Here is a 16,345-nt window from a genome sequence, read left to right as displayed (position 1 = left end):
AGATACACACATACAATAGAATATTATTTAGCCTTAAAGTTAGGGGGTTTTGACACATGCTGCAATATGAATGAAAGCCAGACACAAAAGAACAAATATTGTGTGATTCCACTTACATAAGGTACCTAAAGTAGTTGAAATCATAGACAGAAGGTATTATAGCATCGTGGTTGCCAGGGATTGGGAGGAGGTGGGGAATGAAAAGTTGATGTTTAATGGTACAGAGTTTCACTTTCGGAAGATAAAAAAACACATTTCTTCTTTTCTTCGCCTGTACGTAATCAACTTGCTACAGCTACAACACCTGCATATCATTTAAACACTATTCAATGTTCTCTTCCCCTACTTATTTTATAAGAATAGTTAGGGTCTCTTTAATTCCAAAATTAATTCCGTGGTTTATGATTTCTATGTGTACACTTGATTTCCACGTGTACTATCTGCTAGATGTTCAAGTAACTGAACTCTCCATGGTTTCTACATCACTATGGTTACCAAATCAAAAAATCATAAAACCAAAGAGAATTATAATTATTTTTAGGTGTTTTTAAAATCTTTTTAATGTAAATTTTTACTGTCCCTTACAAGAAATACTAATAGGCTTTCAGGAAACAAAGTGGAAACATATAATAAAACATTACAAGGACAACGATCAACAACTACTAATCTGTGTGTGTGTGTTCGCAGGCAGGTCTGTTGGGAACAAAGAGGTTCCTAGGATGATAGCTGACTTTTCAGTCAGTGAAGTGTTAATAGTTCTGGCTTGGTTGGGAAAATTATGTAAGATGTTGGTCTGACTTTAGAACATCTTATCTCATTTTTTAAAAACTAATTATAATAAAAACTATGACATATCAACTTGTTAAAGAAAGGATCACATAAAATGAGTAGGATTTTGCTGGGAAATTCAAAGTTTGTAAACTTGGCTCTTTATGTAAAACTATCAAACCATTTACTTGCTTGTAACATTTTCAACTAAACAACAAATTTATGAAGCATTATCTTATACTGCATCGTATAGCAGCCCAAAACGTAGCACATTATTATTTATCATAAAGAAAGTACTATGAAATTAAAAATGTGCTTAATTCTCATTATCTATTTACCTCCCCACAGAGACACTTTCAAACTAAGAAAATAGAAAAAAAGTGATATATTATAAAATGCCAAAACTTGACATATTGCTAGGCAATTTGGCTCACTTTAGGAAAGATCTGAGAGCAGCACAAGAACATAAATTTTAGCTTTAAGAGTAATTAGCTTTATGTGCTTTGTGATTCCTTCATTTGACAATTACTTGTTATGATATTGATTATATGTAAGACTCAGAGCTACCACTTGGAGATACAGGAATGCTCAGATCCACCACCTATTAGCAGTCTAATTGTTACTGTTGGTATTTAGCTAGAAAAAGGGAGCAAAGGGGCTTAGACATTAAGCTTAATGAAAAGGGATGTATGAGCCTGTCTGCTTTACCAGGAAGGTACAGCTTCACACTCCTGAGGACCAGAGCATGGCGCTCCGCCAAGGGTATTAACACTCCTCCTTCCGCCCTGTACTGGTTGTTGAGGTTAATAGGGGCAAGTGCTGGACCAGAGGCCGGTCAGTTAAACTAGGAGATGTAAACCTACCAAAGCCTATGAAAGCCTGAAAAGTTGATTGTTTCTTTTGAAATGGCACCTGATCCGTCCCAAACCCAAACTCCTGGTTATAATCCCAGGGGAACAAAGAAGCACTGTCTCCCTCATCCACCTGGCAACAATCTTGCCCCATGCGCTCTCACGTTCTCTCTCCAGAGCCATGTGGCCTTAGCAGCCTCATGACCAGCAGCCACATGGATTCTACCACCAGAGCAGCTGCAAACACAAGCTAAGATACCTGGAGAGGGATTGAGACCACTTAGCAGCCACCTGCAGGCTCCAAAAAGCTAAGCTCTCTTTCTCTCTCCCCTTCTCACCCCACACTTGCATGGAACACTATCCTGTTCTCTTGATGGTCACATTGCCCTAGCAGCCGCATGACCCATGGCTGTGGGGACTCCACACGCAGGCATCAGGAGGGAGCCTGAATACTGCAGCACAACAACGAGCTGCAGCTGAAAACACACTAAGCCAGCTGGATGCTAGACTGGACTGGACTGGACTTTAAAATGAAGTAGAAACTCTGGACACTGGCTTTTGTCTTGGCCTTACTGAGGACAAGGTTGGACATTTCCCATGGCAAGACAGATGGAGATGGGACATTGGGAAGTCGGGGGTGGAACCCCTTAATTTTGTGTCATCAATAAATCATACCACAGAGCCATATGCTCTTGGGTGGTCTCAGGAAATTCTTTTCCTTGTGATACCACAAGAACTCATTTTCCACCCATAACATCATAAAACCAGTTAGTTAACAGTTTTTAAAGCCCATTTTCTGATTTGTATGGACATAAAACCCCCTCACAAGACTATTAGAAGGATTACACGAAGTACAGATACAAGAGCTCAGGACAATACCTACGTACTGTTCAGCAAATATTTGTAGAACTAAACAAAAATGATACAAACAAAAGTTCAGACCTTAAAAGGCCTATAATCTATTAAAAGAGATAAGAAAATAAACATAATTTTGGTGCTAAGTAAAAAGTCATACACTTCTTAACATAGCTAAAGTGTCCCAAGAATTCAATAAAAAAGCAACTATTTCATTTTGTGAAGAAACAAGCATTTGATCTGAGTCTAAAAGCACAAGGACACTTTGGCCATGCAAGGGATTAGGAAGGAGAACACAAGATGAGTGGTGTAAAGTGGTACACTCTTTTTTTATCCAAAAATATAATTGAGGAAAGCATAGAGAATCAAAGAAAGAGTAAGTAGTTCCATTTGGCTAAAACAAAATCTGTATGAAATAATTTAGAGTTGAAAAGGTAAAGCAGAACTAGGGCTAGATTATAAATGGACTTGCATCCCAAACTAAGGCATTTGAAATAAAAGCAGGGTGTGACCTGTTCTGAGTTATGATTAAGGAAGATAATCTGGCAGAAGTGCCTAAAACAGATTGGAAGATGGAGAAAGAATATGTGCAGAGGTCAGTTAAAAGGCTACTATAGCAGTCCAGGCAAGAGATACTAAATACTTAAAACTATAGTAACAGCAATGCATGTGGTAGGCAAGAGACTGATATGAGGTCTGACTGCAGTAGGTCAAGAGAATTGGTTGCTGGAAGAAAAGTAGAGGATCAATTACTAGATAACCAAATGACTACAAGGATGAAGATTCTGTTAACAGGAATTGGGGAAACATCAACTAAAGTGATTAGGAAGAACCTAGTCACAAGAACCTTTTCAATATAGTGAAATTCTAACTTGTACGCACTTTTATGTATGCATATATGTATGTATGTATGTATGTAGATGAGAGAAATATGTATTATGTTTATATATATGCACACTTGTTTTTGCAGAAACAATTATATGCATTACACACACATTATAACTGGTTTTGAAAACTAGTCAGTAAAACCTGAATTTTCAAAAGTAGATTAAAAAATAGAACAAATACTGAAAAATGACATTTGCATTAGAGTAACAATGTGCTTAAACAAAGGAAGATAGTTTCTGTTAAGATCCCTGTATTCCATTCTATTCCACTCTGACACAAGGGTTATTGTTACTATTCATTATAAGAAGGTATCCTTAAAACACAGAATGCAATAAAAAGAATGTAGTGTTTTAAAAGTTGAAGACATTCTTGTTAGTTTACACTTACTCTCTGTAACTCCCATTTCTCAATAAGGTGTTCCACTTCGCCACCAAGAACTGTGGTGTTAGAGTCATTCAAGAGCAGGAAGCCATTTTTTATGTCCACAATGCCTGAGAGCTTAACTTTAGTTCCAGGTGGTGTGTTCAGGCTAAAGCAAAGAAAATAGCAAAGTTAAAATAAGCTGAAGTTCCTCAAAACTTACTCAGTCTCATATTATGACCTTGTCAAGGTCTTCAAAATGAGCTAACATAAAAACTATTTTTAGAAGTAAAAAAAAAAAAAAAATGTGGACAATAAAAATCACACCTCACAACTGTGTGGTAAAGATAAGCAAAAGATATGAAAGTTATTTTCTCAATGCCATGCTGTACAAATATGATTTGCCATTTTTTTCTCTGAGCTTTGGCTATGCATTATAAAAGTATACCATATTACAAAATTAAATTTTATTACAGGAAAAGATATCTGACCAGTAATATTCCTAAAAATTTTACATCTATAAGAGCTACCAAAATCCAAAAAAAAATAACCTTTTTAAAAAAAAATTTTATTTAACTTTTAGAGAGAGGGGGAAAAGAGGGAAAAAGAGAAGGAGAGAAATATTAATGTGAAAGAAAAATATTGATCAGTTACCTGTACGCTCTCCAAATAGGGACCGAATCCACAACAACAGGCATGTGCCCTGATCAGGAATCAAACCAGGGATCTTTCATTTTGTGGGACAACGCCCAACGAACTGAGCCACATTGGTCAGGGCAAAATAACCCTCTTTTTTGTAAACCATGTAGTTAAAGATCAAATGAGAGTTAGTTACTCTAAAATAGTGACTTTTCAACCAGTGTGGCACGGGAATTTTTAAAACATGCAATATCTGACTATTTAGTCAAGGGCACTGCCCTCTTTTCCCTCAGATTGCCAAATTTAAAAAATGACAACAGCCAAACATCAACAGTCATCCAGTGTGCATGAATCAAAATTATACTCATATCTATTTTCTGTCAGATCAGCAAAATACTCAATGTTTTTTGGTGTGCCAAAGAATTTTAGTAATTAGTTTATTTGTGCCATGAGATGAAAAAGGTTGAAAATTGCTGCTCTAAAACATACTAACTTTTTTGCAACAAAATGGATGGACCTGGAGATTATTATGCTAAGTGAAATAAACCAGTCAGAGAAAAAAAACTAGCATAAAATCTCATTTACATGTAGAATCTAACAAACTGATGAATAAAACATATTAACATTAAAAGAATTTTTCTATAATAGACTAATACTTTCAGTTTGGGGGCAAACATTACACCATAACCCCTTTTACAGAAACTGGAGATGAGATGTTCATCCCCCTACCCACCTTTTGGTAAAAGAATTAATGGAAGAAATCCATGAATTCCATTTCATCATATAGGTTTATTCTAAAGTTAAAGCACATATACCATATAAAGCACATCCCACCCCATCCATCTCTTTGCACACTTAACAAAAGGTAAAGCACTCCAAATAGGAGTAAAACTGTTCTAAAATACTTAGAATGACTTAGAAAATCATGCTGGAATGGGTTTACGTTGTTCACCTTTTAAAAGTTCATGAAATTCACCATGAGCTGATATATGCAACAGTAAATCAGTGAAAGAACTGGTCTAGTCTTAGAAAAAAGAAAAGTTGATAAAATAGTTATTAACAACAAGAAACAGAATATACCTGTTTTTAAAGCTTCAAAGATTGCATGCAGAGCAAGACATTTTGTGTTACATGCCATTGAGTCAGCTCCAACACCTGGTGACCCTATGAATAAGTGACACCCACAGTGTCCTATCCTCAACTGCACTGCTCAGCTCCTACAGATTCAGGCCTATGGCTTCTTTTATGAAGTCAACCCATCTCATACTTGGCCTTCCTCTTTTGCTGCTGTCTTTTATTTTTCCCAGCATTACTGTCTTTTCCAAAGAACCCTTCGTTCTCATGATGTGCCCAAAGTAGGACAGCTTCAGTTTTGTCTTTTTTATCTCTAGTGATGTTTCAGACTTAATTTGCTCTAGAACTCACTTGCTCATTTTTCTGATGGTACAGGGTATTTGTAGAGCTCTCCTCCAAAACCATTTTTCAAAGACATTATGGGGTAAAAATTATTCTGAGGACCCCAAGCTTAATCATGCTTAGTCATCACATGCAACTTAGAGAATAAATGGTCATAAACAGCCTTGCCTAGCCCTTAGGTACAGAGCTCTGTTATATTATATGTAGTAAACTTAGGACAATATCTATCAGACTTCAAGGTCAGCAACAACTGAATACAATCATACTAAGTGAAGACACTCTTCCCAACTCCAGGCAATCAGCAGATCCAGATTTTCATAACTCTATAGTCATTGTTTAGGGATAAATAAGTACCAAGGATACCAGGCTGCTGTTCTCTCTATCTCTAAAGAAATTACTAATAAAATTATATGTTATTTACATAAAACCTATATGTGTTCTTCAAAACCACTTCCAGCCAGTAATTTCTTACAAATTGGTAAAATTGAAAAATACAGAAATACATAAAATGAACAATATAAGAAACTACACATCTTTAAAAATAGGATGTAAATTACTGGGGCATAAAAATTATGACACTGTAACTTCAAAACTTAAGAGAAAAAAATCAAATTATCTGAATATGGACTTACATACAGCTGTAACCCATCCCTCTGTTCTTTTAATATTGTTTCTGTTAAAGGTGCTTTTATAAAAGATGAATTGTTAACTAATATGCAACCCAGAGATAAACAGCATATTTGTGAAAGAGTCCCAGGAACCAAGTTCAAAGGTAGTAGACTCCAGTAACTGATGTTATGGCTCTAGGAGACTTGCTGACTCTCAGTCATTAAACAACAACAACAACTACAACCCACACCTTTTCTTGGCCAGATTCAAGATAATCATCAGAATATACTGCTGATTTACAGGAGGAAAAATTTCAACCCCCGCCCTCTGATTTCTTTGTTCTGCTTCTTTTCCTCTCCCTCCTAATAAAACCCTCTGCTTGCACTGAGATGTTAAGTTGGTCTTGGGGACAGGAATCTGCCACCTTCTCAGGCTGCTGCACTGGAATAAACCATCTTTCGTTACATCAGCACCTGTCTCTACAGTACGGGTTTCCAAAGCGCAGGTAGCTCAACCTGAGTATGGTAACACAATTTCATTATGATATCTGATAAAGACTTGCACTTAACAGATTAAATTATAGTTCTACTCCCAGGAAAGAAAAAACAGGTGCTAAAATTCTAAAATAATGTTTAGTGCATCACTTTTAGGGCCATAACTAACTCTTATTCAGAGAACATATTTTGGTTTAATTGTTAGTTTTACTGGCATCCTGAAGTACTTTTACTCTCTGTATATTGCTATTTTAAGCAAAACAAACAAACAAACAAACAGGGAGAACTGAGGCAAAAAGTAGGATGAAAGAGAGGAAAGAAGCACCCCAGAAAAATGCAATGCCCACTGCAGGTACCACCTTCTAAACCAGCTCCTTGTTCATCCTCTCTAGTGAGTTCTACCTTCCTTCTAAGAAACTAACCAAACTTATTTTGAAGATGGTCTCCCAAATTGTTCCCATGTAAGAACAGTTCTTAAAGCTGTTGCTTTTACAGCAACAAAGTAGACATGCTATTTCAATGAGTGAATGAGCAAGTAGCGATGATTTTTCAATTCTTAAACTAATAAATTCAAAGAAAGAAGGCAGTGGATAGCATAAGAGACCTTCTCCCTGAGCTGATCTTGCTTTCATTTACCTCAGAGAAATACACTGCTGTAAAATGGGAGAATGAGCCATTATGTGGCAAGTCTTCTTTCTGAGTCATCTGCGGACTCCTTTGCAGGGGTCTCACTGAGTATGTCAGAGGAGGAAAGGCTGTATTTCTCACAAAAGCAGGAATCCTTCACCTCTTCAAGAAGATGACAACATAATCACAAAGTCAATAATTCCCCTTTGTATATGAAAATCAACATTTTAGAGAAATATGTATCTTCTAAGGAGAGAGGATCCCTTACTAGAGGCAGACACTAGAAAGGTTGACGGAAGAGAAAAAAAAAAAGAGCAGTCGTTCAGCATGGTATTCAAGGTCTCAACCTTCCACCCTTCCTCCACATTCCACCCAAGCTCCTCCAGAGGAAACTGTTCATCACCTGTTGTCAGAACACTGTGTCTTTGTATGTGCTATTCCCCTCTCATCTCTGTCAAAGCGTCTATTCATATTTTAAGTCCCATTTCTGGCTCCTCCAGGAAAAGGTTAATTTTCTAGACTCCCAATCCTTTCAGTTATATATTTATTATAATTTATAAGCCTCTGTACCTGTCTCATTAGCATAGGAGCTATCTGGGAGCAAAATCTAACCCTTCTTTTTTACCTTTGTACCCCAGGCTCCAGACAAGGAGCTGGAACACAATAGATGCTAAATGTTTGCCAAATGCTTACTCAGGAGAAAAATATTGTCTCAAAATTTACATTAAATGGAAAGCACAGAGCAGCAAACATAAACATATAAAATGAGTAAGAGGACAAGAAATGGGGTTTACAAATGTCTAATGAAAATTTCCACTTCAGAAAATAGAACTCAAACTGATCTAATGGGTACATTGAAAATAAAAGAGACTCTCCCACCCCTACAATACTCCTCTACTGCTCTCCTCCATTCCTATAGGCATGACCCTAAAAGCCTCTCATGAAATAGCCAAAGAAGGACTTGAAAAATTCTTCTTTATGGAGTTCCAGTAGGGAGGCATACAAACCTCCCTAGCGTCAATCATTTCCTTAGAAAACGCATTAGCCTATATTAACTTTTCTAGAACACTAAATAGTGTGGGGATGGACATAGTTAATGTAGTTGAAGAAATTCTGTTCATACTGGGAAATTTTTGAATGACCTCCAGTTTACTGAAAAAGATTATTTTTCATGCAAGAACACCTTAAATTTCTGTTTTTATAATTAACATTGAAGCAAGGAGTAACTAACACCATTCTTAACTACTTTTCTATACAGATAAAATAGAAATACAAACTTTAATTTTTTCTAAAAAATTGTAACATACACTTAAGAGTTCATTCTTCTCCAAGTTCTTAAAATAAAATCCATTTTGAACAGCATGTTCAAACACTGTAATAAATATACAAATAAAGTGCCAATCACCTTATTTTTGACATATAACTATACTCCACTGCTGTGCAGCTTATGTGACCATCAGTCATCTGCAGACGCAGCATTCTTGGTGCAGCCTGAGATTCTTCGTTATCCTTTGGTGCAGCAACATTGCGAATTTTTTGAATTTGCAAAACACATGGACCTTCAAGCTGTCAAAACACAAATAAATAAATATCACTTTCTAGCCATAGATTTGTTTTCATTTATAGGGTATCTCTTTTCCTTAAGAGCTATGCTTTATGATTTATAATGATAATTTCAATTAAATAAGGCCAAAATCAAAATTATATTACATATATATATGTATATCAGGGGCTGTGTTTTGTATTTAAAGATAAAACTTCAAAGCAGTCTCCTAGAGAATATTAAAAAAATATTCTTAATTCATTTTCAGAAAGTAGCAGGAAAACTTTAGGAAAATAAAATTATATTTCTGGTTTAAAGGTGTATTAATAGACGTTTTTAGTCTTCTGTGCTCTAAATCATTCACATAGATCTCCCTTCTCCTCCAATGTACATTAAGGCACATTCTGAAATTAAAGAGTTTGTAATTTTTTAAGAAACATCAACTTTACAAGAGTAAACATTAGGGAGGTTTATTTACAGGAATAAACAGAAAGGGATGCTTTCTGTTCAAAAACTTCAAATTTAAAGTACACCCTCTTCTGGCAAAAATGAAGACTACAATGCTCCAAAATTAAACTATATATAAGTTTAAAAAGAATGAGTTATACTTATTTTCACATTTCCTTTTTAGATGAGTTTAAATCTACTGCTATATTATAGGCACTATCAGTGAGGGGAAAAAAAAGTTCTCTCTGACCACAATTCAATCAAAGACAAAAATATAATTTATGGACTAGGTATTAAGTTAAACATTTTATGAAATAAAACAATTATGGAATGATTCGGAAATGACAACAAAATCTGTTTATGTTTGAAAAATAAATTTAACATAAAGTGGTACTTTTCACATTATTAAATGTTATACCTTTAAGTAGTATACCTGCAATGAAAAAGTACTTTTTGTTATAGTCTTTTAAATAAAAACTTTCTGTGTATATTAGTTTTACCTTTTCAGCAAAGAGACATGTGAAATGATTGGCATTTACAGTTACTTTCTCAAGTAAGCATGTCCCCAAGTTGACAAATTTCTACTCCATACTTACCAGTATTAGGTCTGCAAAGGAATAATTTTGTTAAAGGCCTAGATTATATAGAGAAAAGAGACTAAAATGTCATCTAATTTTTGCCATCAACAAAAATGCCAAGTTTAAACGAAACCCATAATAAGTCTAGATAAGCTGCTAATTCAGGATGAACTTTATTTTGTTTTTGTTAATGTCATTAAAATAAAGGCATTATCTTTATTTTACTGCTCCCAATATTTTTAGCCTAGGGGAGCCAACCTGCAGCCCGTGGGCCACATGTAGCCGAGGCTGGCTGTGAATGTGGCCCAACACAAAATTGTAAATTTACTTAAAGCATTATGAGATATTTTGTGATTACGTGTCACAATGTATTTAATGTGTGGCCCGAGACAACTCTTCTTCTTCCAGTGTGGCACAGAGATGCCAAAAGACTGGACACCTCTAGTTAGACATTGACAAATATCTAGTCTGTGCTAATACAGTCCACTAAGCACAGGTCTATTAAAAAAATAAAATTAAAAATTCAATTCTTTAGTCTCTTTAACCACATCTCAAGTGTTCTATACCTAAACGAAACAGGTATAGACTGTCGAAATCACTGGAAGTTCAGTTAGACAATAATAATCTAGACCTATATGTTCCAAAGTGAAACTCATGCATCCTAGGAAATACATATCCATTGAAGTATGGAAGGGAAATACTCATTTTTATTTCATTATTAGTAAAAAAGATATTAAACTTTCCTAATATTTCATATCCAGAGCAACAAGGAAACCTTCATCCATCTGACATAGAGCTTACAAGGTGTCTTCATGGAATTTTGGAAGTTAGACATCTCAAGGGTATTGACATGGCACCTTCACTGGTCTGTTTGCTTTCAATGTGTTGTAATAAACTGCCTTTTACTTGTGTGCAGTTGTGTGGATATATTTTTTACCTAGTTTCAACCATTAATACTTACAAAATATACAAGTGGCTTTAAAAGATTCTATCGAAGAAATACAAATTGAAGATCATCCAATGACACAAATGCAGGGTAGGAATGGGCCCGTTTTTGCTGATCTTCTACCTCTGACCATGAGAACAAAAAACTGAGGCATGCTAGGGAGGAACACTTTCCCCCAACTCTTGATATTTCCTAGCAAGCCCCAAGTTTACTTATTACTACAACTCCTGGCCTCTCCATCCCTTTCAGTGGATTAAACAGTAGTCTCTTCAAAAGACACATTCACATGGAACTGTAAACATAACCCTACTTGGAAAAAGGGACTTTGCATACATAGTTGATATCAGTATCTAGAGAAGAAATGAACCTAGAGTAGGGTGGGTCTAAAATCCAAAGATGATTTGTCATTGTAAGAAAAGAAGAGGGAAAATAAACACGAAGACACAGGGAATAAAGGCCATGAGAAGATGGGTGTAGAAATTGGAGTTACACATCTACAGACCAAGGAACAAAGATTACCCATAGCTACCAGAAGCTAAGAGACAGGCACGAAACAGATTCTCCCTCAGAGACTCCAAAAGGAACCAACCCTGATGTCTTGATTTTAGATTTCTGGCCAAAAGAACCGTGAAAGAATAAATTTCTGTTATTTTATACCACCAAGTTTGTAGTAATTTGTTACAGCAGCCTCAGGAAACTAACATGTCCACTTATGGACTGACTTATCTGATTGGGAAGAATATACTAAATGTATTGGGCTCATCTTCCCTCTTCTTTTTTTGAGAGGATCTAGGTAGGGACTCAGGGAAGAACTATTTATTCACCCTTCTCACTGGATTGGCACTGCCATGAGTGTACAAGTCTGCCTGGTTTGTGGTTTGGTTAATGGATCCATTTGGCCCTCCCACTAATCTGCATCTTTCAAACTAATTTTTATCAATAGTAAAGTTGATATTTTTGGCCCACATCTGCCACTCCTTTACTTCAAAACCAAAGAAGGAAAAGAAGTACTCTTTATTAGGTTCACCTTAGAAATTTTGAAATTATATATAATCTTTTAATAGTCATGTCTAAATCTGAGTTATTAAGCCTTACAATTAGAGACTCCACAATTCAGAAATATTCTACAAGCAAACCAGCAGATAAAATAAATTCTTTCATTATTATGTTTATACTACTCAGTTTATTATAGTACGTAGTCAAAAATAGAGAAGAACTGAAGCTACATAAAACTCAGACAGTAGGGGAAAAAATGCTATGATTCTAAGATCCTAAATCCCAACTTTAACTCTAAACCTAAAATCATCTAAAAGCATTCAGAAAACTAGATGAGAGTTAACTTCAAAACCTTTGTTCAACTAGTATCGAAGGCAACCCCTAAGTAAATATATATATAAAAATTATAAATGAAAACAATGAAAGACAAAGATCAATCTTTGACTGCCCAAGATTTCTTTAATATCTGATTTTCTCTTTTGCGTGAGTAATAAGGAATAAGTAAAATAAATTACTGTAAAAAAATTTAAGTAGGTAAAGATAACTTATCATTGTGTCTCCAGGTAAAGATCTCTAATTCTAATAAATGATACCAAATATCTGCCAGAAATATTCTCTGAGGCAAAAATATTCATCCAGGCTTCACTTCTTCCTCTCCTTAGATAGATGGACACCTCTGTCATTTGAATTCCTAGCCAGTCGTACTGATACAGGCATGATGCCCTAAGTGAGGGAAGCACCACAGGAAATGCCTAAGGTAGCTCAGGTGAAACCACACTGCTAGTGTGACACCGGAGGAAGTCATTTGCTGTGTTTGCAAGAGACTAACAAAGGAGACTGACACGGGGAAAAGCCCTCTTACCCACTTCCGGTCCCAAACTGAAGGTAAAACCGGAGATGGCGTATCGTAAAAGTCAACATGGCAGCAAGGAGAGGTGCTGGCCTGTCAGTCTAACCAGGAGAAAGGACAGGGTTGGCTGGAGTTTGAGGAGGGGAACCCTTCTGTGCATGTGGAAATTTGACTGGGAGATTTACACAGAGGGAAGGGAGAGACACACTTCTCTTCCTCTGGGACCCACCACTGTGGAGGTGCAGGCCAGGGAGCATTTGTGGGATCAGCTTGGTCCTGAAAGCGGCATGTTGGTGGCAGTGCCAGCCCCACAAGCAGACCTCAAGAAGGAGCCTGAAGCCAGAGAACTGTCTGTTTAACAGCCTCAGGCCCCAAAGGGCAGATAAGGATGCAGTGGGATTTGGGGGCATTGTTTTTGGTTTCAGTCTTTTTGGAAACAGATGAGCTTTGTCCGGGTTTCCTAAAAGAGATGAGCCTGGAGCTGGGGAGCTGCCAATCCTCCCAAACTGTGCAGCGTTTTAATAAAGACCTCATCCCTTGCCCACCAACCTCTGTCTTCAGAATTTGCCTGTGGGTGACAACAGGCTGCTGAACCCCACTTTTGTTCAGTAATGATACCAACTTATATGAAATATCAGATTTAAATGACTATATTACTTTATTAACTATTAATCATATAAAATAACATTCTCATTTATAATGTTTTCCCAAAGTTTGGGTGACAAGAAATCAGTTATATAGTCTGATCATACATAGATAAATGGTTAAAATTGAGATTTTTTTTTTAGGATTCTAAAAACCATCAAAATTTAGACATTCTTTGATACTATGAAATATCTGCCAGTCATTTCTTTTTATAATCTTACCAGTTGACTTTAAAAAAAAATTATCAATGTATACCTAACAATGTAAGCATCACATTCTCCATTAAGACTAGAAACAGGGTCATATGCTCAGAAGGAATGTATGAGCATGATTAAGTTCTGATCAATTTTCCATCCTAATTAACTATAAAGTGGGTTAAAATTAAGAGAATTAAAAAAGTTTCAACCTCCACAGTCCTTTTAAGTACTTCAAACCACAATTCATTTCTTTATTCTATTACTACTTCCCAGTCACTTCAGTAGAGATTTCCTAGGGCTCATTTTTTCGTCCACTCATTTATATCAAGAGACATTTTGGCAGAACTATTCACATCTCTACTTTATTATCCAAGCAACTGGCAATGAATGATTCAGGTAAGCTGAAAGCAAATAGTGGTTCTACCTACAGCTGCTTTAAAAGCCTGAAGGGTAAGCTTTCTAACACCTTCTTTCTTATCTAACTTCTTTGCTCTGCCGAAACAACTCCGTATTATTTTAGGAAAATTTGATATTATTATAATAAGCATGGGGGTATGGCAAGGAGATCAGGAAAAAAAGGCAAGTATAAGATTTGTCACACCCTATTCCATCCTAAAGGATGGGATCAGACTCAAGAAAACTGGATTAAAAGAGAACTGTTTATATCACGTTAGAAATTATGGAACATTCTTCATGTAATTTATTTAAGTATCTATGGTAAATGTCAATTTGGAGGACATTTCCCTCCAGAGAGAAGATATGTTTGCTTCTGGCAGTAACAACACTGCAGTTGAGAACCTCTGCTTTGAACTAGTAGAGATGTAGCAAAGTTAACCTTAGCCAGAACCTAACTCATTGGAAGTTAGCAGCACCCACACTAGTTCCACCTATAGCTTCTAGAAGAAAGTATTCCTGATTCGGTTGTCCAGGATTCCCATGCAGGAAGATCAAGAAACAAGGTATCACAAGAAATATCATGAGACTCAAAAGAAAACAAGCCACAAAGCATGAGAACCATATAAAATAAGCATTTAAACAAATTTTAAAGTCTCTCAGTTGAGAATTTTGAACAACCAAAGACACACTAAAAAGTTGTAAGTCTAATCTGGAGAATTTATACAGAATTCTGAACCTCATCACGGTGTAATACATATTCTTCTCAAGCAAACATGCAACATATCAAGCTATAATGTAAGCCTGTATGAAATTTCAAATAGAGCTAACATTTGGTTCAAATTCTCTGATCACAATATAACTGAATGAGCAATTTATAATAAAAAGAAAAAATAATAATGTTCTATAAAACAAGCAAAAAAGATATTTTAATATAAATTGAAACTATTTAAGACTGAATGATAATGAAAATACTATGCATAAAAACCTTTGGTGCATAGTTAAAGGAGCAGTAGGGGAACAATTAATGGCCTCAAGATGCTAATATTGGAAAACAAAGAAGAAAATTAATGACATGAACCGACAAGTTGAAAAAAGAACAGCAAAGTGAGCTAGAATAAGGTAGAAGAAAAAATAACAAAGATAAATTAATGAAATAACAAATCAAAAACAGAATACAGAGGATTAACAAACTCTTTATCATTGGTTCTTTGGAAAGATCAATGAAACTGATACTGAACAAGTCTGGTCAAGAAGCAAAGAACAAAGATAGAAATCAACAGACTAAGGAGTAATTAAAAGATATTTTAGCAGTAATGAAAAAACAAAACAAAAACTAACCTATGCTTAACAACTTAAATGTCCATCATCTGGTGAATGGAAAGCAAAATGTGGTATATCCATACAATGGAACTCTACTACTCTCAGCAACAAGTAGGACCAAACTACTGACACAAACTCCATCATGGATTAACCTCAATAATACTACACTAAGTCAATGAAGCCAGATGCAAAGAGAACATATTATGTGATTCCATTCATGTGAAATGTCCACAACAGGCAAATTTACAGAGAAAACATAAAGGAATAAACAGACATGCTCTTAAGAATAATAAGTACAGGGTAGCAGAATTTAAGGTCATCCTGCAATTATCAGTTGCCTTTCTATGCACCTATAACAGAGGGAGAAATTAACAATTTTTTAAAAACACTATTTACAATAGAAATGTAAAAGTTCTAGGAATACAGCTTACAAAAGATAAAGAACTTATATACTTCCTGTAAATTATAAAATTTGATGGAAAAACTAAATAAATAAAGAGATACATCCAAGGGTGTGCTGGAGCCAGTTCATACAAGCTCATACCAGATCATACCAGATCATCAGAGCCTATTCTGCACATTTCGTCCCAGTTCTAGCTTCAGTGATTTCACACTGTAGCTTACAATCTAGTCATAGTAGGAATATTTATAGAGGAAGAAGTGTCAAATACTACATGTCGGGGTGGTTTTTTTTCTCAGAGAGGCAGTTTACCAGAATTTCACTGGTAACAGGATATAGATGTCAGTTGTTTTTAGGCTGATTTGCAGATTCAATGCAATTTCAATTAAAACGCCACAATATCTTACAGGTAAGAAACTACATCACTTGATACTAAAAAGAGAATAGATTGAGGAAAAATAACAAATGTTACAACTACAAAATCAAAACATTTTGATAAGTCCAAGTGCCACAAAACATA

General features: G+C 35.6%; 1 protein-coding gene across 3 annotated transcripts in view; it reads right to left on the bottom strand.

Moving 5' to 3' along the window:
• TDRD3 (tudor domain containing 3) overlaps nucleotides 1–16,345 on the bottom strand; it is a 157,465-nt gene that overhangs the window by 74,641 nt on the left and 66,479 nt on the right. For all 3 annotated transcript variants that reach the window (XM_054586408.1, XM_054586409.1, XM_054586410.1), the window contains exons 4-5: nucleotides 8,913–9,073; nucleotides 3,750–3,891 (exon numbers count right to left, since the gene is read on the bottom strand). In XM_054586408.1, coding sequence (XP_054442383.1) covers nucleotides 3,750–3,891; nucleotides 8,913–9,073 — 303 coding nt within the window. The remainder of the gene's footprint in view (nucleotides 1–3,749; nucleotides 3,892–8,912; nucleotides 9,074–16,345) is intronic.

Source organism: Pteronotus mesoamericanus, unplaced genomic scaffold, assembly GCF_021234165.1.
Source record: "Pteronotus mesoamericanus isolate MK-2021 breed Mesoamerican mustached bat unplaced genomic scaffold, CSHL_Meso_final contig_94, whole genome shotgun sequence".
Classification (NCBI taxonomy): domain Eukaryota; kingdom Metazoa; phylum Chordata; class Mammalia; order Chiroptera; family Mormoopidae; genus Pteronotus; species Pteronotus mesoamericanus.
This window is presented reverse-complemented; position numbering and strand designations above follow the sequence as displayed.